The 25,727-nt window shown below is 33.1% G+C and overlaps 2 protein-coding genes across 4 annotated transcripts in view; one reads left to right on the forward strand and one right to left on the reverse strand.

Moving 5' to 3' along the window:
* LOC148616406 (uncharacterized) overlaps positions 1 to 8,372 on the forward strand; it is a 28,216-nt gene extending 19,844 nt beyond the window's left edge. The window contains exons 13-15 of one of the 2 annotated variants that reach the window (XM_088583417.1): positions 307 to 687; positions 7,093 to 7,210; positions 8,170 to 8,372. In XM_088583417.1, the coding sequence (XP_088439543.1) occupies positions 307 to 687; positions 7,093 to 7,210; positions 8,170 to 8,296 (626 nt within the window). In that variant the 3' untranslated portion in view covers positions 8,297 to 8,372. The remainder of the gene's footprint in view (positions 1 to 306; positions 688 to 7,092; positions 7,211 to 8,169) is intronic. The other variant, XM_088583418.1, reaches the window with a different exon arrangement.
* A 6,856-nt stretch (positions 8,373 to 15,228) lies between these two features.
* Positions 15,229 to 24,996, reverse strand: LOC148616407 (collagen alpha-1(XII) chain-like). 2 transcript variants are annotated; one of them, XM_088583420.1, is made up of 6 exons: positions 24,855 to 24,996; positions 23,420 to 23,986; positions 22,948 to 23,058; positions 17,989 to 18,111; positions 15,764 to 15,883; positions 15,229 to 15,337 (listed from the first exon to the last, which is right to left on the reverse strand). In XM_088583420.1, exons 1-6 carry the CDS (start codon positions 24,919 to 24,921, stop codon positions 15,315 to 15,317), a joined length of 1,011 nt encoding a protein of 336 aa, XP_088439546.1. In that variant the 5' UTR covers positions 24,922 to 24,996; the 3' UTR covers positions 15,229 to 15,314. The 2 variants fall into 2 exon arrangements, with proteins under 2 accessions (XP_088439546.1, XP_088439545.1); XM_088583419.1 differs by having other exon boundaries at positions 15,755 to 15,883.
* Between the last annotated feature and the right edge of the window lie 731 nt (positions 24,997 to 25,727).

Below are 25,727 nucleotides of genomic sequence, written 5' to 3' on the forward strand. Positions count from 1 at the left end.
TATATGATAAGACATAAAGGAAAACTGGTGAAAATCTTTGTTAATCATCAGAAACTTGGTTTATGTCTATATCAGTAATAATAATTTAAAAACAAAAGACGACGATCGGTAGAATTTGTTTAGACTTTTGTTATCATTTGATGACATCGTAACAAAGAAGTTGATTTGAATTTTTATTTTGCTTCTTCTACCACCTTGATCGTGTTTTTGATTTTCATGATACTCAGAAATAATGTTTACCTTTCTGGTTTTCTGGTTTGAGGGAAGTGAATCAACGGAGTTAATTTTTTCAATTAAATTTTATAGAAATCCCGATTTCAGACAGCAGTATAGATAGTACAATGACATCTACCAGTAGAGGAGCTACGATAGCAGAAATTACCACCACTACAACAATGCCAGTAACTGGTACAGAGGGTCAAATTACAGCCGAAGGGACCATTGCAAAAAAATCCATGACGGTAACTGGTAAAGAAGTTACAATGGCTGATACCAGTACAAGAGGAACTACGACAGTTACTGGTACAGATGGTCCAGTGGCAGAAGCGAGTACCAGTAATAAAACAGATGGTCCAAAGACAGGAACGAATAATGATTCAAGCATTACCATAAAAGTAACTGGTACATATGATTTATTGACAGAACCGGATACAGGTGATACTATGCCAGATACAGAAGCCAAAAATAGTAAGTAATTTTTTTATAGGGATATAGCACATACAAATACACACACATGGAAGAAGAAGTGATTTGTTTGTTATATGAATGGTGCAGGTACGATTGGTAACACGAGTCAGATTTAACCCGTAAAAGGACGAAGTTGTAAGCTAAAGAGACATTTCTGATAAAATCCAAGGTTTTAGTATAGTTGGAGCACCTTGACTGTACATATGTTAAACTTCCATAACGTTTAAACTCTGTAAATTTCTACGTCTATGGAAGCTTAGAAACAAATTATAATTATCTGTGTTCAAGTGTAGTTAATGGTTGTTTAAGCATTTTTAGCGAAGACGATATGAAACCAGCTTACCCTGTATTCAGTTTATTTTTCTCATTCGGAACGATTCTGTCATGTTGGCTGGACTTAATGTAAATAAATCTCAACAAATGCCACATGTAATAGCTATTTGTCATTGTGAAATCAGTCTTCCAGTATCTTTAAATCATATTTATTACCATTATCAGGGCCTGTTCTATTATATGAAATAGTAATGGTAGATGGTAGTATATGTACTGTAAAGAGGCACTTGGACAGGTTGAATTGTATGAAGAGACTTCAATAACTGATTTACTTATGGTTTCGACTTAATTCAATATACTTTAACTGATTATTTTTGTTATGTGATGCAACCTTATTTAAAGCTTCATCTTAATGTTAAGATTACCATCAGGTTTTGTTGTACATTGTAGAATAGGTTGATGTCGGATGTCAAGCATTTGTGTTTTAGATTACAAAAAAAACAATCCCCTTCCGAAAGAAAAAAAAACAAAACAAAACAAACAAAAGACTTACAGGACTTTACAACCGTTGATTTACCAAAAAAAAATGTGTTTTCTTTATTTGTAACGAGATTCCTCCTTTCTTTAACAACGTTATGACATAACCATTATACTACTGATTATAAATGTATATCACGCTTTTGGCACTTTTGTTTGCCAAAATATAATCAAAATGTAATGAGCACAAGTTCAAGATAAAGAATATGATCTACTTTTCAAAAAATTCCAAATATTTAAGATTTTTAACCATTCTGACATGTCTTTTTTGCCTTTATTTTAAGAATATTTACATTTTATTCATTTCATTTTATGACAATCTCCCCTAGTAGTCCAGGTAAAATTAATTAGGGTGTCCTGTACAAATGACAATCCTCAATCACAGGTATAATGAGATTATATGCATAATAAAACTAATCTAAACAATCCAATCATGCAATATTTATACACTTTATATTGTAATTTCCATAGACCGTATAGAACGACAGGAAGGTTCTAATTCCTAATTCCGGTAGAATTGAACTACCGCCGGTAGGTTCACATGTGTGGAGACGTATAAAGTTCAAATGCCAGTTCACTATTCATGATTCACATAATGGATTTGAAAATCACGTAATGATGTATATTTATAATGAAGGGATATATCATTTCAGTATGGTAAGTGCTATATAATTGCGTAAACAACAACGTTTTAAGAAAACACGACATTTGAAATAAACATACACATATACTCCTACTTATTAGCTAAACACTAGTACATATAATACTGAATAAACATAATAGTCTATAAATAGCCTATGTCCATTTCATTATAGCATGTAGATTACTATCAATATAGTTAATTTCTACGTTTGAATATTCGGAAATGCAGTTTCTTATATCGATTAAATTCTGTAATCACTTGGCATTTTTGAATCATTTTCATCATTATCCCAGATCTCACACCATTCTGTTTCACTGCTATAAAAATGATACCATCATTATCAATTTATTATGAAATTTTATATTTCTATTTCCAAATAACTTTTGTTTAAAGACATTCTCTATTGATTTGGATCCGGTGGTAATAAAAAAAAGTTCGACAACGATTGTACTGCTTTCTGATAAAAAAGAAGTATCATATTTAAGATGATATTGGTTAAATCCGTGCACTTGCCAAGTATAATTTGTTGGCCATAGTTAACGTAGACAGTAGTTCCCAATAGCATTCCAGGTACCAATTGGTTCATTAAAAATACAATATATAGTAGGATAGAACGCTATGGATTTTTTAGAATTTAATGAACCCGAATATAATATTTCGAAATTATAGATCGACGGAAAGTTTAATTCAAGCTCTATGGAAATATCGATATAATATACATTGATTGATGTCACGTCTCTAATAAAATGGGGTCAAATGTCAACAACGATTTTTAAGAAAAAAATGTTGCATCAGTTTTATATGACTTACTTCCCTTTGCTTGTAAGAAAAATTCCAAACTTTCTACATCAGGTCAGTTATGATTTCTTCTCATATAAGAATCAAAAGCTATATTTAAAACAAACTAGCAAATAGCGCCGACCGCAGAATTTTTTGGTAAACGTGTCAAAAACTTTCAAATTTAAGCAGTCCGAAATGAAAGGCCGACCTTCACATTTGAGGTATCGAAATGTAAATATAAGAAAGTAAATATTTAAAAAGCACATTCTGAAAATATTTTTAATATCTAACAATTGCAGCGCAATATAAAATTTTCTCTTTAAAAGCAGCTTTGAAAGTGTCATTTCTCCATTAGTTTAAAAACAAATTCTCATTGGTTCATTATGTGAATATTTCGTATATTTGCAAAGATAATCATGTAATACTTAACAAAACTGTTATGTACGCCTAGGTTATTTTTTTTTTAATAAAAATCTCAGTTTTTGACAAAATTTAACATAAACATGGAATATCATTCACTCAAAAGAACAGCATTTAACCTTTCTATAACTTCTTGTTGTCCTTGCTATAACGAAAATGATCAGTTTGTTGAGAAATGGAAAGCATGGATTAATTTCAAAAGGACAGAACCGATAATGCATAAATACAGTTCAAAGAAAATAGCAGACAACGTTGACACTTCGTTATTCGCCAAAGTTAATTCTATTACACATAACGAAACATTACATTATTGTATCGTAATTGATTTGATCTTAGTTTTTTTTCTTTACTCCATATCGCCGATATTTGCCTTAAGCATACCAATGCAAGCCAAAAGAAAGAAACATAAGTACTTTTATTGTATAGTATAGCGGTACCAGGTTTTTGAAAGGTCATGAAATGCGACAAAAACTGCACCTCCAAGACACTATTTTCTTTCTAGTTTGATTATTTGTGTCAGCACCAAGGTTTTTTTGCCATTGACTTAAAACATAACTATTACTAACTGTACCCAGGAGTCGAAAGAATAAGTTTTTAATAGAGTTAAGCTGTTGTAAATTAAAGCGACAAGTAAACCCGTATCCTTCACACAGATCTGTTATGACTATACGTTTGTTGACGCTGAAAAAAAATATATATATATATAATCGTCTAAATAATAGTCAACGATCACTCTTACGGGGTTATGGATCGTTAAAAACGATGCGAAACATAACAATAAATCAAATAAAAGTCTAAATATGTTTAACATCACCAGAAGATGGTAAAATTTAAATTGAATATTTCGGATAACTGATATCCTTTCTCAGCATAAAACTCATTAAGCTATATGAGCATAAAACTCATAAAGCTATATGAGCATAAAATTCACAAAGTTCAAGATCAAAACAGATTCAGAAGCTGAATCGCGTACGCTGTGGGTGATTGTACCATTATCAAAGGCTCACATAAGCAACTGATAAGGAGCCTGAATGAAAATAACAAAGAAGGTATTTTCATCAAAGATACAATTAACTGTGGAAAACAATTTAAAACAAAAATAAAAAGTCCTAATATAGTAGTACGGTGTATTGATGTATAGCAAGTAGTGCTGTACCAGCCTTAGACCAAGACCTAAAAATGAATTATTTTTTATCGTTAATTCCTTCTGGAGAAGTTGTTTGCAATTTCTTCATTCAAAAGCTTTTCCGAGATACTCTTTCACATTTTGACCAGTTTTTATTATGTTCTACGATCGTAACAACAATGTTGTGGAGATCCTCCTGGGTGTGTCCGGCGGATCTAAGATGGCGACTTAGAAAGAGGTCTGGTTTGCATTTGTAGTCACTGCGATGACCATTCATAAGCCTGTTGAAAGGTTGTTCTGTTTCGCCAACGTACTGCATACCACATCGACACTGGAGAAGGTATATGGTATTTTCGGTTTTGCAAGCAACGTCGCAAAAATTGGCAAATTCATATCCAGTGCAGTAGATTTTAAACGTTTTGGTGTGCAGCATCTGGGTACAGGTCTTACATCTCTTATCTCCACATGGTCGACACCGGCCCGTTGTATTTTATTTGAGCCGAGATGAAATCTTAGGCTCCTAGGTCTACGGAATGCCAGAAACGGGGCCCCAGGAAAGAGCTTGGAGGGCTTGGGATTTTTTTGAATGTCTTTCCAATTTGAATGCAGTAACTGCGAGAGTTTTCCAAAGGCTGGATGGTATGTAAGCACAAAAAGGACCCGTTTGTTCTTTTTCTTAGGTTGGTACTCGAGGAGATCTTTACGGCTGATTTTGTTAGCACGTTCAAATCCCCGATCTATATCTGTTGATTTATAGCCACGCGGTAACAAATGACCATGGAGTTCATCTAGACGTTTGTTGGTGGTATCGTCAGAAGAACAAATACGCCGAATTCGAAGTGCCTGACTGTATTGTATGCTTTTAGTACAATGTTTTGGATGATAACTATTGGAAAATAAGTATTGGTGACTATCAGTTGGTTTGCTCTGAAGATCCATGGACATTTCCCCGTCTTTCACAAATGTAGTAATATCCAAAAATGTGATTTTAGTGTCAGAAATTTCATGGGTGAATTTGATTGATGGATGAACATTGTTGGCATGTGTGATAAAATTGTCTAAATTTTGTTTCGACTCAGTCCATTTCATGTAAACATCATCCATGAATCGAAACCAAGAGAAGGGTTTCGATAAAGATGCTGAGATTATTTGATTTTCTAATTTATCCATGAGGATGTTAGCATACGAAGGAGCCACTTTCGTTCCCATAGCTGTACCGTTGATATTGGAGATAGTGTTCGTCGTTGAAAGTGAAGTTGTTAAATTAGATATATGATGCTCAGTTTTGATCATATTTAGAGTCAGAGCCCTAAATTTGTTGAAATAATATTGGAATTTGCCAATTTTTGCGACGTTGCTTGCAAAACCGAAAATACCATATACCTTCTCCAGTGTCGATGTGGTATGCAGTACGTTGGCGAAACAGAACAACCTTTCAACAGGCTTATGAATGGTCATCGCAGTGACTACAAATGCAAACCAGACCTCTTTCTAAGTCGCCATCTTAGATCCGCCGGACACACCCAGGAGGATCTCCACAACATTGTTGTTACGATCGTAGAACATAATAAAAACTGGTCAAAATGTAAAAGAGTATCTCGGGAAAGCTTTTGGATGAAGAAATTGCAAACAACTTCTCCAGATGGAATTAACGATAAAAAATAATTCATTTTTAGGTCTTGGTCTAAGGCTGGTACAGCACTACTTGCAATACACCAATACGCCGTACTACTATATTTGGACTTTTTATTTTTTTAAATTGTTTTCCACAGTTAATTGTATCTTTGATGAAAAGACCTTCTTTGTTATTTTCATTCAGGCTCCTTATCAGTTGCTTATGTGAGCCTTTGATAAAGGTACAATCACCCACAGCGTACGCGATTCAGCTTCTGAATCTGTTTTGATCTTGAACTTTGTGAATTTTATGCTCATATAGCTTTATGAGTTTTATGCTGAGGAAGGATATCAGTTATCCGAAATATTTAATTTAAATTTTACCATCTTCTGGTGATGTTAAACATATTTAGACGTTTATATATAAGTCGATCATTACCTTCCTGTTTAATACAACAAACCTTTCTTTCTATTCGAATGAGTTTTTTCCCTCTTTCATTTACTGTTGACTTTACTTTTTATGAGCAATTCGGCGGGTGTTTCTAGAGAAGCTTATCCTACCAGTGCACATGGCCTAGACTTACAGTTTTTAGTGGAGTCCGAGTTGCTCATTTACTTTTGTTACTTTGTATATATTATTTTGGTTATGTAATGTTCTGTGATGTGTATGTTTGTTTTCCATGTCTGGTCTTTGTCTCTTGATTACATTCTTTTGTTTTCCACTAAATTGTTGAATAACTGAGTTTCATCGGCAAACATTGATATTTTTGCTTCAATTGTATCGCTCTCATTTCGTCTTGACAGTTGTTACCCTTGTAAAGCTGCATAGCACTGACCGTAAATATAAAAGAGATATTTCCTTATTAGTTTTGTTCAATAAACACTACGTGTTAATACTCATTATTGATTTATAACAATTACTATTTTTTTATACGAATCAACACATTTTGTCAGTAAAAATAGCTCATATTTGTATAACTATTATCACTTTATTTCGTTTTATATAACATAGGAAAGGGATGCTTCTACAAAGGAGTGATGTTCACAACTGGTGATAAATGGATTGATGGTTGCGAGTACAAATGTACTTGTACAGATGGGACTAGAGGAATTTTCAATTGTAGAAAACTGTAAGTGTCGTTGAATTTCCAATAGTCATTGTTCAGTTACTGTTTCGTAGATTTAAAAAAAAAATGTGAAATAACTCCTACATAAGAAAATCTGATTCACATACTCACATTTAAAATGCAGAATTGTCAATTTTATTTGAAGGATATTCTGTATTTGTCAGTTTATTCAAATCCAATGACCGATGACTAGCTACGTTGTATTTTCAGTTTCTTAGGAATGAGTTAAATGTTTAGGGTCGGATCGAGAAATTTTGAAAAATGGTGGGTTCAAGAGGGTTTGCAGACAAATTGTATTTCCAGTATTTATTTGGTCATTATTGCCAAAAATTATGTACGGAAGTATCACAAAAGGAAAGAGAATCAGTCCCCACGCTTTCAAACCACCTAGATATACCACTGCTGTTCTTTTCAATTTGAATGCAAAAGTCATCCAGACTGCTTGGTTGTATGTTTTGTCCTTGTCATTTAATCGACCATTAATTGTGAAAAGAACTATTAGTACCAATATCATATTCTTTAATTTTCCACGTGATTATTTACAATATTATTACTAAATTGGTTATTAGCAATAAAATCATGGCCATATTAATTCGACTTAAAAATAATGTTCGTTTATACTAGAACCCTACACACTTATTTTTTTGTTAAAGTAGCACGAGTAAATAAAGAATATCTTTGTTTTATAAAAAAATATATATATAATTAAATGATACTGCAGGCTGGCAGTCTTGGTTTGCGGACTGATTTGTCTGACATACTTTAATGAACTAATTCCGAACAAGCGATTTTTTACTAGCAAGTTTGATAAATTACTGATTAAAATTTTAAAAAGTGAAGGTTTTTTTCTTTCAAAGAAAGTACTTATGTTTCAGATAGGTATAGTTAACATTGGATCGAAATACACAAATAGTTAGTATCTATCTTTTCATATTTAAAAACAATTATTTGTTATATTTTAGGTGCATTACTTGGAACTTACCAAACGTATGCACACTACCTCCACCAGCTCCGGGAAAGTGCTGTCAAATACCAAAATGCCCTTCGTACGTTGAAATTATTTATCCTCCAGGCTGGATGCTTGAATAGAAGCACTTGATAACAATCCTCGAACTTGCTGTCTTTTGCGGTATATTCAGTTTTCGATTAAATATTTGTATAAAAGCGTTCATTCTTTTTTTCCAATCAAATTGAAATTATTTTGAACTTTGATTGGCTTAGTATGCTATACTTTGAGGTAGAACTATTTTCAAAATTACGGGTTTTATTTTTGCATGATTTTCCCGTTTTTTTTTGGGGCAGTTGGCTGTTATAAATTCACAATATTAAGCAGCATTTTTATTCTGAACATCACACAGTGGTGATTCATGAATATCAAAAACTAAAAACAATTGAATTGCTATTTCTTGTTTGTTTTGTTTGTTTGTTGGGGTTTAACGTCCGAGCAGTAATATTTCAGCTATTTTCAGAAGATGAACATGAAATTGATAAAATGAACATAAAATGATGATGAAATGAAACAGGGATGGGACACAAGGACAATGGGGTCGACAAATTTTGATTGCCACTGGAAATAGGGAGAGGTGGGTATGGTCGGGCAATTTAGCCTGCTGTGGCGGAGCCCTATGGTTCCTACTCCCGGAGAATACCTCAGTAGGGTTCTTTAACGTGCAAGCAACGTGGCATCTTTCCCAACACGGTGCACCACTATGGTTTACGGTCAGGTTTTCCGTATTATAGCCTGACAACTCCAGCATGTAACACACCAGGGGTACCCCATTCCACCGCCAGGGGCACACATCCCAGTTGCTCTGTGGGCAGAGCGCCCTAGCCCCCGGCTAAGGTTCTAAGCACTATTTAGTCGCCTTTTACGACAAGCTTAGCGCTGCTGCAGGCCTATTCTTTTATCACCCGGACCTGCACGGGGTTTGATAGATCAGGGAAAGGTATATTGCTATTTCTAATGCAGAACTGGTTAAGTATGAAAGGCTGAGATAACCCTACCCCTCATCAACTTTAATGTTTTTTTTTTCAGGAGTCATAGTACCTTCCGTTTAAGAATCAGTAATTTTTGTACTTTTTACCACTAATTATACCTCATATACAGCAAACATGAATTAATTTTATTTTATCTTTTTTTTTCAGCCCTATATTTTCTGCGAGAAGTAAGATTGACATTTATTGGCATCATCAGATAAATATCTCAGTTTTCTAACGGTGCCAGTAAAGTTGCAGTATAACTTAGGGTTATTGGGTAATATGCAATATATGTACACCTAACCCACCGATAATCTGCTTAATGTACACAATTTTCAATATCGAAATTAATGCTTCGCTTAAAAGTTGATAAGTGGGTGGTGGACCCTCCCAGTCCATGGACAAGTGATATCTAGTGTGTCCCGGCCTATGAACAAAACTTCTTATACACGATCTACGTTTTATAGAAGGTCCTCCTTCATATTAGTTCCATAGAAATTAATTTTCTGAGTATAAAATTTACCCTTGTCAGTAGATTTACCCCCGATCACTCAATAATGTGACTTAAATTACTTGTCTATGGCCTTTGAGGGTTACAGATAATATTAACCGTCTTTGTTTTTCATTCCATTTGGTTGTTGATATTTAATAAAAATTATATAGACTGACCATGGAATTGCAATTTGTATGAATTATTGTTCTTGACTTCCTTGATTCGATTGGAGATGTATGCATTGTTTTTTTTAATACAGATCTGGACTATAATTACGTCATAATATGGACTTTTGTAGATCAATGAAATCATCGTGTGTTTGTCGGCTTTTTCTGCACCTTGTATATATAATATATACCATAGGCAGTGATGAAATTTTACATGGATTGCTTCTTAAGTTTACACATAATTTTAACATATTGTTTATCGGTAGACGATTTTTATTCAACGTTATAAAATTTTGCATTTGCTTAACAGCAAATTAGTCTTTTTGTCATTTCTTCTAAGCAATTATTAAAAAGAATAAAACTATAAAAAAAATAATAAAATCAATGCAAGACTGAGATTAAAACGTTATAAACAAAAAAGTCAAACAGGTATTCTAGGATTTTAAACACTTTTATGTTACTAATGAATTTTACCCTATGGCAAGGTACAGGTGTTCAAGAGTTTCATACGATCACATCTAAACCAAAGGTTTTAGACTAGGGTTACATTATAACAAAACGCTGGGTATTTTGTTTATTTATAATTTATTTTCAAAATGGAATCCATCTGTCTCCAGTAATTATTTGAGTACATAAAATGGATGTTACGATATAAAATGACATACATTTCCGATAAGTATCAATCAGAATTAAATACGTTTTGTTTCTTTGTTTGTTTTGGTTTTTTTTTAATTGTTTTTTTGTTTTTTGTTTTTGTTATTTTTTGTATTTAATTTTTACTTTCATAGATAAGAATACTATATTTAACACGTACAACATTTTTGTTTGTTTGTTTGTTTGTTGGGGTTTAACGTCCGAGCAGCAACGTACAACGTTTTAACGTTGAAAGTATTTTCTCAAAAACATGTATAACAATAGGATATAACATTTCCACTCACTATAAGTACAGAAATGTAATACACCACACTAAATCACAAATAAACGGCTGAAATATTTTTTTGTTTAATGTTATCGTAAAGTCTCCAAGTACAATAATATGATAAAATAGCGTGTTATATTCAAAATTACAAGACTACAATTACTTAGTCTAATTTAAAATTATACCAAACGTACAAAGAAATTGTACATGTATTAGTTAAGTCAAGGTTGCCAATGGTTTTCCAAGTATTCCAAACAGAGTTTTTTGTTTGGTATACTTAAAATTTCTCATTTTGCCATAAATCGAATTTTCTAGTAATTACCACTTCACTGAATAAACATTAAATATACATGTATAAATGGAGTTGGTGCAGTTGATTGAACTACAATGCATATTGTGGTTGTCACTATACTGAATAACGCACGCCATGAGAGGGTGTAGTGGATTAAATCATATGATGCGATAAATTGTAGGACAACGTTAAATGCATTGCAGGACCAGAATGTTTTACCAGTCGACTAGACCCCGCTTTGTACAAGTCCAGCACGTTGCCCCACGTGGTATTGTGCTGGCTCAGAGACCAACACCTCATTGGTAGGCATTTCATCTCATTCGGACATTTTATTTTGACTCCAAGTCAACGAGTCGTCACATTTTATCCCATATTCCGTGTGTTTGGCGGAAAATGACTATTTACCAAGGCTTACCTCGGCTGCACTTGAGGTGCGTACGCTACGATGCGGTTAACCAACGATATACAAGGCTTATTTGCGGCACTTTCTATAACACAAGAGTTGGTGTGCGTTAGAAATTCAAACAATCACATCCCAACTGAATACGTCACTTCTGGCAGAAAAAATTTGAACCATTCATGTTTTCACAAAGGATACACTTGTGTTTGACGTCGCTAACGCTCTTTCTCTGTAATTTACCTTATTTAAGAACAAAATTATACAATTTTTCTCACTTTCTAATACATGTAATCTATATAAATGTTTCGGGAAGTAATGTGTTGACCAATAGAACATGCTTCACAAATTGATTTTGGAATTCATTTGCCCATTGAGCGCAACTACTGAAATAAAAAGACTGATCTTAGTTTCAGACTTCAAAAATAAATCATCAAAAATGGTTGATGGCAGACGCGAATATCATGAAATACGATTTGACAATTATTTCGATAAAAAAAAACATATTACTAGATTTTTCACGTTGGAATTATTAGACAGTAGCCTTGGGAAAATGGTTTTCAGCTTAAGTGGTGTCAAAGATCCGGTAACCTACCACGTGTTTCAGTAGGTCATGTTGTCGATTTTCAAATTTTAGAGTTGTTTCGCATTAACCCTTTTATAACAAAATAATTCGTGATCATATAAAAAATTATAATGTACTCTGACTGAACTGACTTGTTCTGTATAGAACTTTACCATAAGCACTATATTACATTATACTGTAATTTACTTGAAATTAGCCATAGTTGGAATGACCGTCCAGTTGTATCTACTATAGTAAATAATTTGAAGTATGCATTCGAATGTCTCTACCACAACAAATACCAATGTCAAACAAGAAATAATGTAGTGTTTTGGATAATACAAAACAAAATGATAAATGTAAAGAGAATGGATATGGTGAGTATTTCAAAAAGGCAAATCGGGATGAAAATTATCAGCCCAACGCCACACATTTGACTTCAATGCACGACGAGGAAACCCTCATACCACCGGTCAGGCTGCAGCAGTCCTTAAAACCACATTATAACATTTACAGCGAAATAGTTACCCCTACAGACTCAAAAAACTGAAAGTAAAGTGGAAGTGCAAAACGAGACAAAACACACAGAGGCGAGATATTCCTAACTCGGGACAGGGACCAAAAAAATGCGGCGAGGATAAAGAATTTTAGTGTGATCACTACACTCCCAATTTTAAATCTGGCAATTGTGGAAAACACATTACACAATTAAACATAACTAAAATTAGTTCGAAAAGGTCTTTGTTTTTTGTTAAAACAGAAATAACGAACCTGATTATTAGTGACTATTGTATTTTTCTTTCTTAGTAATTAGAATTTACAGACATTGACCTTTCATATATTTTATCGACACTTACCAACACTAGTTGCTTCCTTTCTCATCACATGATTCAGACCAATCAAAAGAAGAAGGTAAACAATAATTTTGTTTGCAAGTTTAGTATTTAATTACCAGTGATAAGACTGACATGCCATTTATATATCTGTTCGAAGCTCTACTTTTAACTACAGGTCAAAATATAAGTCTGGGTAGGTGATCAATGGGTCTTCATTGAACGAGAAGGAAACCCTCACATTACTAGGCTGGCTGCAGTTGGTTCCAAAACAATACTGTACACAGGTACAGCGAAAAAGTTGTCCCCATATACTACAGCAACATAAAGAAGACTGAAAGTGCAAGCGAAACAAGACATGTAGAGGTCATGAATTCCTGACTAGGAATAGGCGTAAAAAAGGCGGGCTAATGTACTTTGGCGTGATCACAACCTTCCCCCTTTTAAAAATGACCATAGTGAAAAAAATATTAAACAATTAAATATACATAAAAACAGTTCATAAAGGTCTGCGTCCCTTGTTGAAACATAAACAAACTAAGTATATGTTACACAAATGCACAAACTAAGGGCTACTAGCAGTTAACTGTCATGCCAGCTCCAGACTGGTATAAACTTACAAAAATTCCTGCCTTCATTGCATGATGTTAGTCCCAATTCTTCCCTTGCGGGGTTGAGAACTAAGGTACATCATAAGTCAAACAATAAAGACACAACTCACGGCATGCCGAAAACTGCTTTTGGAATATAGTGCGTTTCAAGAAGTTTCTATGTAAAGACCCATATATATTTATTCCTAACAAATAAGCCTATTAAACAGTTTCGTCTACTTATTGGGTGAGTGTTGTGTTTCCGTCCTTTATGAAGAATATCTCCATGCAATATAGGGTTGGATATACCAGCATGTCTAACTATGAATCGTTTACAGGTACACCTGTATTTGAGAATGATATCCTTGTACTGTATCGTTTAAAAAAATGTGACTTTTTACGAACTTGTGATAAGTAAATTTTGATGTAGTTATTTCTCTGTTATCTAAGGATTTCTTCCGTTAAAATCCAAACACTATTACAAATACAAGCAAATCGAACCAATGGTGATATGCATGCACCATACAATGGCGATAAGGGGACGTGGCCATCAAAGGACCATTTAAAATATTTTCGAATTTTGTTCTTAAAGGTAATTAGTCAATGAGCAGTAGACTATCCTCAGTCAGGGTTTTGAGTCCACACTTGCTCCCTCAAACCCCTAACATCACTCATTCATATTTAGCAGGTATCGTCCAGCCGATTCCGATTGGTTGCTTCTCCGGGTGCGAAGCACCACTGAAAACCGATTTAACATTCTGTGGAATGATACGAGGTAATGGACGACCCGATATAGTAACTGAAATTTGTATGATGTCACAAATGATGCAATATGAGCAAAAATGATAACTGTAGATTCTGTTTATAGTCTTTACTGAAAAAAATGACGCTATGTGTAGCCATTTTGTAAGTTATATCGAAGAGTTTCTATTACGAGTAATTTGATTGGATTTTGGATCCGGGATAAATTTAAGAATTTAAGTAACTCACAACAGGGCACTGAGCGATGCCCGCTAAATATGAATGAGTGATGTCAGGGGTTTGAGAGAGCGAGGATGGACTCAAAACCTTGACTTGGGAGAATGGCAGTAGACCACAACAAAGATAGAAATTATGATAGGACGGTAAACCTAAATACCACAAAAAAAATAAATAAAATAAAATAAAATAAAATAAAATAAAATAAAATAAAATTAATGTGCAATCCGTCGATCACTTAAAACCGGGAAGATGTGCGGCGATATATTTACATTTAGTTTCCAGAGACATCCATTTTTATTTTTTACAGTCTTCATGACTAATGAATAAGTTAACTCCATTCTTGACATATATTTACTACATTTCTAGATACTATTGTCGGATTTTCAATGGGACCAAAGAAGTTTTGAAGCAAAGTCGATACATTAAACGACAACGCTTATGTTTGAATACATTGACAGGTATAAGTTGGGAACTTCTTCCTTTCTTTGGAAATTTTCATCGACTTATATCAAAATCATTTAGTCATAAAATTCCTGTTTGTAAATAGTTTACTAGGTCTGAAATGTATTGGAATGATTAAAACCTGTGATGCAGTCACTATCCATTTTTTGATGACAATTTCGTCGATTTATATATGATGTCCTGTACATTAAGAACTTGACAGTTAAGCTTGTCACTTGTCCTCCCGTACGCCTTAGGTTTTTTGTTGATGATGATCATTTTCAAAAGGTGAAGGAATTAATTTATTGTGATTTGTTCTTCATTAATTTTCAATTTTCAAAGAACAAAATATTACAGAAACAAAACTTTTCTATATATCCTTCAAATATATTTGAGTTGTTATTGTACACATGTACTGTGTTCAGGAGTGAAACATTACGTATGACTTTAAACTATCCAATAATGATTTGGTTAGCTGAAAGATAAAAAAAAAGTTTAAATAAATATTTTCGATGGAACAAACAAGACAAAAGTACTGATTAAAGTTAGCTAAAAACTTTTTCAAGATAAAGAAAGATGTCTTCTTAAATAAAACTGTTGATGTGAATTTTAATCATGTATAATTGTGCTGTCATATTTTCTTGAATGACAAGTTTAGAATTTAACTAAAATTAAAACTAAAAACATACTATGTATCAGATCTGCTCTTGAAAAAGAAAAATACAATAAAAGTAATATAAAAACATAAATCAGCATATATAAAGACGAAAACAAACAAACTGAAATCAAACAGAGAAGCAAATAAATTTATAATAATTAATGGACAGCGAAACAATTTACTGTTACAGCATGAATGCAGATAGAACAATCTGTTAAACATTTACATATTTACTAAGCATACCACAGACACCACAAGTGACTGGACAGAAATTTTTCAGTGAATCATCAGAACAAACATGACTATCACTACACTGAATAAACGTAGAATCTGCACAGGGAGCAGATGTAGTGGTGGATTGAACTACAATACAAAACATGGTTGTCTTCACTGAATAATTGATATCCCTAATAACAGCTGTTGAAATGAATTGAACTATAAAAACATGGCTGTCAGTACACTAAATAAACGTAGAATCTACAAAGGAATGTGGTGTAATAGATTGAACTACTATATTAAACATTGTCGTCACTTCACTGAATAAACACAAACTCTGCACAGAGACCTGGTGTAGTGAATTTAGATATAATACAAAACATGGTTGTCAATATACATATTTTGCTTCGCGTGTACTATTGATGTGTAACTTGGCCGCAGTCGAAGTGAGCATGCTACGAAACAATACGATATAATACGGCTTAAGTGAATGTTGTTTTTGATGTTGTGTCTTACGTAATTGCCTACTAAACTAAATGACGATTGAAAACCCATTAATATTATAAATATTATTAGCTTTATTTTCGAACAAAATATTTTACTATATTTCTCTCTTTGTATATGCATCCAAACATAATGTGTAGACCAATAGAATTTGCTTCATAAATTTATCATGTAAATCTCTTGCCCGCTACTACTAAAATGAAAATGTTGATTTTTGTATCAGACTTGCACAGCAAATCGTCAAAATAATTTATTTACGTCATTGTAAAATAGCAATATCATGTAAATGAGGTGATGATATTACTCCAGACCATTACACGCTAACGGCATGTAGTATTTTATTTCGAAAAAAAAACCAGTTCTTGCATAACAATGATTGCAAATGAAGACACGGTTAAACAAAACCAGAAATTTTGTCTAACGAGGTTGCCATGTGTTTATATCATCTTTGTTTTCCTTTCAAAATAGGGTTGTTTATTACTAAATTTCGTTTATTTAGTCGTCTTACTAAATGTGAATAACCATTTTTTAACCTATCAGGTGAACATGCTTTATTAAACTAATCATTGGTGGTAAAAGAGAGACAATCCTTGGAATTTATCATTAAATTAAATTGTAATTTAGTATTAATGGAAATGAAATATCAATGATCATTGCTCAGTCTAATTGCACAATTCTCATAACAACAATAATGACAATACCAGCCAACCAACACAAACTCGATGACAAGTGACAAAATTAAAAATATATTAAAAATACTTAAAAAAACCTGATTAACTTAATCATTTTTCCGAATTTACAAACAAAATGTACTAATGGTATATGTGTACACTTCAATACGTCATCAGCGAACGCTGCGTCCGGCCTTCAGTATAATTATATAATCTTATTGTTGCACGCAGTGTCCGGCCTTCAGTGTTATTATATAAGTCTTATTGTTGCACGCACTGTCCGGCCTTCAGTGTTGTTATATAAATCTTATTGTTGCACACAGTGTCCGGCCTTCAGTGTTATTATATAAATCTTATTGTTGCACACAATGTCCGTCCTTCAGTGTTCTTATATATGTCTTATTGTTGGTTGAAGTGTCCAACCTTCAACGTAATTATATATGTCTTATTGTTGCACGCAGAGTTCGGCCTTCAGTGTAATTATTTATGTCTTATTGTTGTTCGCAGTGTCCGACCTTCAGCATAATTATATATGTCTTATTGTTGCACGCAGTACCCGACCTTCAGTGAAATTATATATGTCTTATTGTAGCACGCAGTGTCCGACATTCAGTGTAATTATATATGTCTTATTGTTGCACGCAGTGTCCGACATTCAGTGTAATTATATATGTCTTATTGTTGCACGCAGTGTCCGACATTCAGTGTAATTATATATGTCTTATTGTTGCACGCAATCTCCAGCCTTCAGCGAAATTATACATGTCTTATTGTTGCACGCATATGTAATTACGGCCTTCAGCGTAATTATATGTCTTATTGTTGTACGCACTGTCCGGCCTTTGTCTGGCGTAATATCCATTTGTTAAACCGTTATAGTGTTAGACTGCATCTTAGAAGTTAAATTAAGGATAGTAACATTTGTTTAATTTTGATTCAAAATTTATAAATCAATCTAAACATTAATGGACATGGTAAATATTAGTTTATGAGAAGATAAAAGAAAAACGTAAACCAATCAGAAGAGACGTTACTTTCAGAATTGAATTTATTTATGTATCATAAATAATAGCTCACCACAAAGACCACAAGTTACAGGGCAAAATGTTTTCAATTGATCATTGGAACAAACATGACTGTCAGCACACTGTATAAAGGTAGAGTCGGTACATTCAACTGGCTTTGGTGTCGTTGATAGGACTAAAAGTATAAATTAAACATATGACCTTAAAATCAGAAGTGAGGCGTACGGTAATAAATAAAAAGTTTTCCGTTGACAAAACTTTTAGCTGTTGGTAGTCCGTTGCTGTGACAAAATAAAACTGACGCTTAACGAATGCCTAGCGACACATACAGGATATGCAAAGTACGAAAAATGGAACAGTACCGCCAAGAACGAATGTCGAACGTACATCCATCGGACGAGTACCACATAAAACGAACACTTGATGGACGCGAACCGGATAAAAAAGATGAACAAGATTATAAGCGGAAAATAATAGTACATTTAAATCACATACACGTGACCTTGAAATAAGTAAAATAAGTAAACAGTTTCCATACTAGTGGTTTTTAAATTTTGTATCCTTCAAAATGCTTCCAATGGTTCAAGTAAGTTCCACTCTCTCTAAATCGACCCGCGTCCAGTCATCCGCTATGCTTGATAAGAGTATAATTTCATCTACATAATTGCATGGCCCATCTGAAATAGTGTTTATGCAAACAACTGGTAAGTTTTGTGCACTTTTGTCCCTAGCCTTGACGGGTAGACTCAGATTGATATGGTATACTTATATGAGTCATACGTTTATTACAGGTCCTGAAACGTGTAACGTTCACAATCTCACGCACACGAAGCACACGATACACGAAAGCTACACGAAACACGATGCACGAAGCACGAATGATCGTGTCGGCCGGAAGTATTCATCCCAGTTATTGGTATATTTCGGAATCTAACTTGCGAAACGAAACTAAGAACAGATTATGGTTTATAGTGTACTCCTGTTCGTCGTATTTTGATGATTGCTAACATCTTACATGTTGTTTTAAATTAAAGTGTATTATGCTTCAATAAACACATTAGATATATACGATGTCCATATATGTTTTGATATAAAATCACGTTCATTTTCATAAATACATCGTACGTTGCGATAACATTTTCATTGGCCTGGGATTATGAAAATATTGAAATTCATAAAATTGAGGTAAAATTTCCAAATATTTAGTTAATACGGTTTGAACTATACCATCATATTGGTTTGAATATTTAAAAAATACATTGTTTTTTAAAAATGTCTATATTTGTTGTATATGGATCGTTAAACCCCAACAAACAAACAAACAAACATAATAAAGAATTGTAAAAGAAATACTTTATTTTGAAATAATTTAGCTATTTTACCTGATAGTTTAAATTATTAAAGTATTGGTAAAAAATACTTTATTTTGAAATAATTTAGGTATTTAAACTAATGCTATACCATATAATTTGTCTAAAAAAGAAATTATTGCATGGTTGTTTTAAAAATTGTTCATTTTTATAATATATTGTACATTTCAAACACATTTTCACTGGTCTGGGAGTATGAAAATATTGAAATTTCACTAAATTTGGGTAAAATAAACTCAATACTTGGGTGATAGAGTATTTTTGATTTATGTGATACCATCTAATTATGAAAAAAAGTAATTTTTATGTGAAGAATGTCCATATTTGTTGTATATGGATCATTGGGGATATATTTTCTTTGTTCCAGACGAATGAAATATCCAAAATTTGAAAAGTATTGGTAAAGCATACCTTATTTTAAAGTAGTTAAGTTATTTGATCTAATGCAATACCATCTTATTTGTCAACTAGAGTAAATGTAGCGTTTTTGATATAATAACTATTCATTTTTAGTATACTGTGGTACATTGCAAAAAACCATTTCACTGGTCTGGGTGTATGAATATATACATATTTTAGGGTAACATATACTCATTTCTTAGATAATGGAGTATTTTTAACATATGTGATATCATATTATTGCTCTGAATATGAACAAAACATAATTTTTATGTGAAAAATGTCCTTATTTGTTGTATATGGATCATTCGGAACACGTTTTCCTTGTTTTCGAAGAATCAAAATATAAAAATTTCAAAATTTATTTTTAAAATATACTCTTTTTTGAAGTTATTTAGCTATTTTATGTAATGCGATATCATCTTATTTGTCTAAAAAAAGTAAATGTTGCATTCTGGATATACAAATGTTTATTGTATTATACATGGTAGATTGCAGCAACATTTTCATAAGTCTGGAGTATGAAAATATTGAAAATTCATAAAATTGGGGTATATTATACCCAATTAATGGTTGCACGTGTAGAGTATTTTTGACTAATACGATACCATATAATTGCTTTGAATATGAAAAGAAAGCAATTTTTGTGAGAAATGTCCATATGTGTTGCATTTAGAACATTGGGAACACATTTCTTCATTCCAGCAGAATAATAATACCAAAATTTTATAAAGTATTGGTAAAAAATAATTTATTTTGAAATAATTTACCTATCTTAACTACTGTGATACCATCTTACTCTGTCTAAAAACGAAATATTGCATTGTTGATATGAAAAATGTCCATTTTTACTGTACATTGTTCATTCCAAAAACATTTTCACAGGTCTGGGAGTATGAAAATATTGAAATTTTATAAAATTGAGGTAATATATACTCAATTTTTATTCTCAAAAGACAAACAGTTATATTTGGGACAAATTTCCCGACCATTGCGGAAGGCCCTTCATTTTTTTATTGCAGTTTTTCATTATATGTACAAATAATGTTCGAATCTTTGAAACCAATTTACTCCTACATGTATTGATTACTGACAAAATATTGTCTTTTCAATGTAAAAGGAATATTGATTTAGGCATGGAATACGAAATTACAACGGTAAAACTGATCTACCATAGAAGCTATTTTTATAATACAAATAGAATACAGAACCGATGCACAGAGAACTTGCACGATACACGAAGAACGAAGCAGGAAGTGTGCACATGAAAGGCACACGCACACGAATCTCATGCTGCACGTTACACGATCCCAAGAAACACGCACACGAAGCATACGAAGCACGCAAAAATGAGAATGTTACACGTTTCAGAAGGCGTATTATACTTGGGGTCAGTAGGACAAGTTCAAGGCAGGAGGATTTCCCGGCTTTAGGTCATTATGGGCCATAAGTTGGGCCAAAGACTCATTTTTTTATAGGAGGCTATTGAAATATTCAGGATTTTAATGAAGCATTTGAAAAAAATATGGGCATTTGCAAAATTCTAATGGACCAGAAATCTCTTATTACTGTCATAAGGGACAAATAAACAGTATATTTTGGTGGCTTATCAAGGAGCCCATCCATATAATTGATCAGTTTAATTCTATCTCAACACATTTTTCCGTACAACTGAAAGGGCCCAACCCAGGATAATCCCTGCAAGGTCATACCACATCTACCAAACAAATAGAACAATTTATCCATTTTTAAAGACGAAGGACACCTTTTTTAGTTGATTTAATTTTTGTATTATCTGTTGTTTATCATGATAAAAAATAAAGCAATGTAGCTATTCATTCTTATTTAAAGTTGAAGTTGATATTTTAAATCTGTTAATATTATGAACCTCTGGTATGAAAACGGATATGGTGTTATGCGGTACTCTCTATCTTTACTGTATGTTACGATGTTTTGCTCCAGAAGCAAGGTGTTTAAGTGTAATTGCTAACTTGAGTCCTTGTTCTAGTGCATTTCTGTAAAAAACATTTCTAAGTGTAATTGGTAACTTGAGTACTTATTCTAGCAGATTTCTGAAAAATTCATTCTTCTTTGATATGCAAAGGCCGACCTGCTGTAATATCTCGTCGAACATCTCTGGGGCATTCAAAGAAAGTTAACTAAGAACTGCCGATCCTTCTACCCAAGTCCGGTCATAAGTTTTGTCATATCGACTAATACTGTGTCGTCTTTCAGGACTAAGCCATAATCTTATGGCATAATAAAATTTGCATTTCTGACGCGAAATTTTCAGTGTTACATTTGTTGCGTATCCGTTTGATCCGTTATCCTTCCATTCATGACCGTTTCACATTCGTTCATCACTCGTTTTATCCGTTATACGTCCGGTAGAATTCCGTTGGTGAAATGAACGGACATGAAACGGACATGGTCGTACGTCTAACAGATAATAACGGACATATATCAGACATAACCGGATCGATCACAAAAATTATCCGTTCGCGCCATCCTGTAAGGCGTGCCGGGGCTATAAGGATGGACATATAATAGACATGAATGGATAGACAAAAAAATATTCGTTCGACGTTCGATTCGTTTGCGCTATCCGTAAGGTGTGCCCGGGGCTAAAGTCCGGGAGTTGTTTGGCATCAACATTTTTATTAAAAATACAATTCTAGACAGAAATTGACCCTTTTTTGACGACTACTTTTTTAATTTCAAAATTTGCTCCAGTCATTGCTCTTAGTCGGTCTCTTATATGTAATACACTGTCATTTTCCATATTACAAAATAAAAATATATTGGATATTTGTCAAGCATTTGGGGATCATAAGGAAATTTTAAAAACCGATTGGATGCCAAAAAGTTAGCGACGTTACGGTCTTTTATCCAATTGATGCGATGTACTTGTCCAGAACTGTTCTAAGAACATTTTTTTTACATCAGACTTTGATCGGTTCGGAATTGCCCATAACAGCAATGGCCTTCCAGTTTATCAACAATAGAAAATAACATGACAGATGCCTTCAAAATGCATTTTTATCACCCACTTTATTATATCCCAACACAACGAATGGTTGCTATACTGGAAGCACCTTGTTTCATGTTTTTATTTGAATATGAGGCCAACGAATTTCATATCTGTCCATATATGACAAGACTTTTATTCTGACGCATGTGACACGCATAATATATAATCGATGCAAAAATTACAACAAATTAATTATATATACTTTACGTACCACACAGACCACAAGTTAGAGGACAATATCTCATTAGAACTGGGTTTTGACACACGTGACTGTCGTTACAGGATATAAACTTTGCATCGACGCACTGCCCAGTAAAATGAGCTGCAAAGGTACATATTAAACCATTTATTGTTTAAATATATTGATATTCTTCATGTAATGATATGATAATAAGATGATACTTCAAAATATATGATCAATTATTATCAAAGATTTTAATTTCTGATTAAAAATGACTTTTATCTCTTATGTGTGCTTGCCAACGACAACTGTCTATTACAAATATTACAAATAGCAATTCACAAATTACATCCACGTTTATTCCATCATTTGGTATCTGACGTCCTAGAACTTTATGACAACAATTCAACAAATCGATTAAAAGTGTCAAAATATGTCATTTTCATGAAAGGATGTTGTTTTTATTAAGTGATATTGTTGTAACTGATGTTTTTATGTCTACCTTGGCATGCTTTCTGCTCCAACTCTCCTTTTATCTGTGTCAATGCATCGAAGTTATTGACTGTAAAGACGTGCTGGCTATCTGGATCGGTAGCTATTCCATTAAGTTCATGTCGATCGATTCCACTTCCAACGCCGATGGCAAATATCGTAATACCTTGGTTCCTGGCTGCCATGGCCTGTTGAGTCGTCAACTGCATGTTATTAGATTTACCATCCGTTATCAATATGATCATCTTAGATGCTGATGATCTCGACCCATATTTTGAAAGAAAACTATTCTGTCGCACAAATTGAATAGCTTCGCCTGTATTCGTTCCACCAGAAACGTAAGGGGTACCCATTATTCCCTGAATTATTGACGGTTTGTCCGTATACTTGTTTAAATGAAAGCGTAGTACCGGTTTTGAACTGTAAGTAACCAACCCTATCTGTGTACTCGATGGTCCAACGTCTAAATTTTGTACAATTGTTTTTACAAAGTCTAACATTTTATTAAAGTTGGCATGTCCAACACTTCCGGATTCATCTAATAGAAAAACAATATCAGCGGGAAATACTCCACAACCTACAAAAATATCTTTATGATGATATGCTGCTAAGGATGCTCGCTGCTCACGTTAAGTCATTTTTGTCAGGTTTTGTTTTACTCCTCTAGATCTGATTTTATCAATTTCATAGTATTAATATTGTTTGCTCAGTGAACCACACATTTTTCTTTTTCTAATTGCATGAAACACATCTGAAAATGTTTGGGAATTTTCTTATGAAATCATAAAACCAATGGAAAATTAAGAGAAATCCTTTTCCCACCAAATGCTTTGATATCTCAATAACGAACACATTGACTCATCATTGTATTGTTAAGCATGAAAAATCTTAAAGATTTCACACCCTTTTGAAATCCTTGTTATTCTTAAACAGAGCAGCAAATATCCTTGAAACCTATGTACATTTGTATATATATATATATGTCTCATAAAATATTCAATTATAAAACCATGCTGTCACTAAATAACTGGACGTTAACATATTAAAAATATTATAAAAAATACACACAATACCATTTGTCAATAATACCTTAGTCCTTTTTTAATTTAGCTACCAACTTTTCACATATAGAAATACTCCTGTCCTACGCGTATTGATCATTATTCAGTTCAAGACCTTAGCAAAGAGACTTGAGAAATCTTTGCTTTTTCAAATGTTAAAATGCATGCAACGATCATAACTTGCTCTTGGAGTAAGTGTTTTTCTACATAACAATTGTCAACAGTGTGATAATGTAGAGTTCTGACCAATGCTAAACACAATAACAAATGCGTGACTTTTGTCATAACATGACCTTGCCATAACACATTGCGTGACCTTTTCATTCCTTTTTTTATATTCGAGATTTACACATATACACCTTATTACATGCGTATGACACTTACCGGCACTATGTACTTCCTTTATCATCACGTGATTCAGACCAATCAAAAGAAGAATGTAAACAACCATTTTGTTTAGAGTTTGTTGCGAGTTTAGTACTTAATGTTCACTGAGATAAGACTGATAAATACGGTATATAGATATCTGTTACTAGTTCAATTATTAACTACAGGTCACAAAAGTCTGGCAAGCTAAAGGTGTTTAAGAAGACATTAATTTAACGGCATACTCAGTAACCCCGGAGCGCATGTCAGTTTGTGTCTTTATTTAAGATGATTGGTCAAACGAAAAAAAAACCCAACAAATTATTGCAAATATAAAAAGACAGAAAGAACGAACGCACTAAATATTGCACAAACAAAATGAAGTAAAATTAATTATCACTGCAAACTGGGAAGATTGCACAAATACAGCGATTTAGTGACAATGATTTCTAGAAACACCTACTGTTTTATTTTCTTCTCAGTGTGTGTAACTAAAATGATTGTGTTAACTCCATTCTTAAAAAAATGACCCACATGTTAGCTACCTTGGTAGATATCATTGGTTTTGGGATGGGTCCTGAAAGTCTTGAAATTTAAGTTTTAATACATTTTCCTTATTTAATTGGTCCAGTGTTAACGGGTTTCTTTTTTATCGTTGGTTTTTATGTGAACTGGAAAGATCCATACGATTGATTGATTTATTTTTGGTGTATAACGCCCGAGCAGCAATATCTCAGCTATATTCAGGCGATGAAGATGAAAAGGATGATAAAATGAACATGAATGATGATGCAATGAAAACAAGGGATGGGACACAAGGATAATTGGGTCGACAAATTTTGATTGACACTAGAAAAAGGGGGATGGGTAGGGTCAGGCAATTTAGCCTCC

Source organism: Perna viridis, chromosome 5 (assembly GCF_037379345.1).
Source record: "Perna viridis isolate PV_CMFRI_1.1 ecotype Kerala chromosome 5, ASM3737934v1, whole genome shotgun sequence".
Lineage (NCBI taxonomy): Eukaryota > Metazoa > Mollusca > Bivalvia > Mytilida > Mytilidae > Perna > Perna viridis.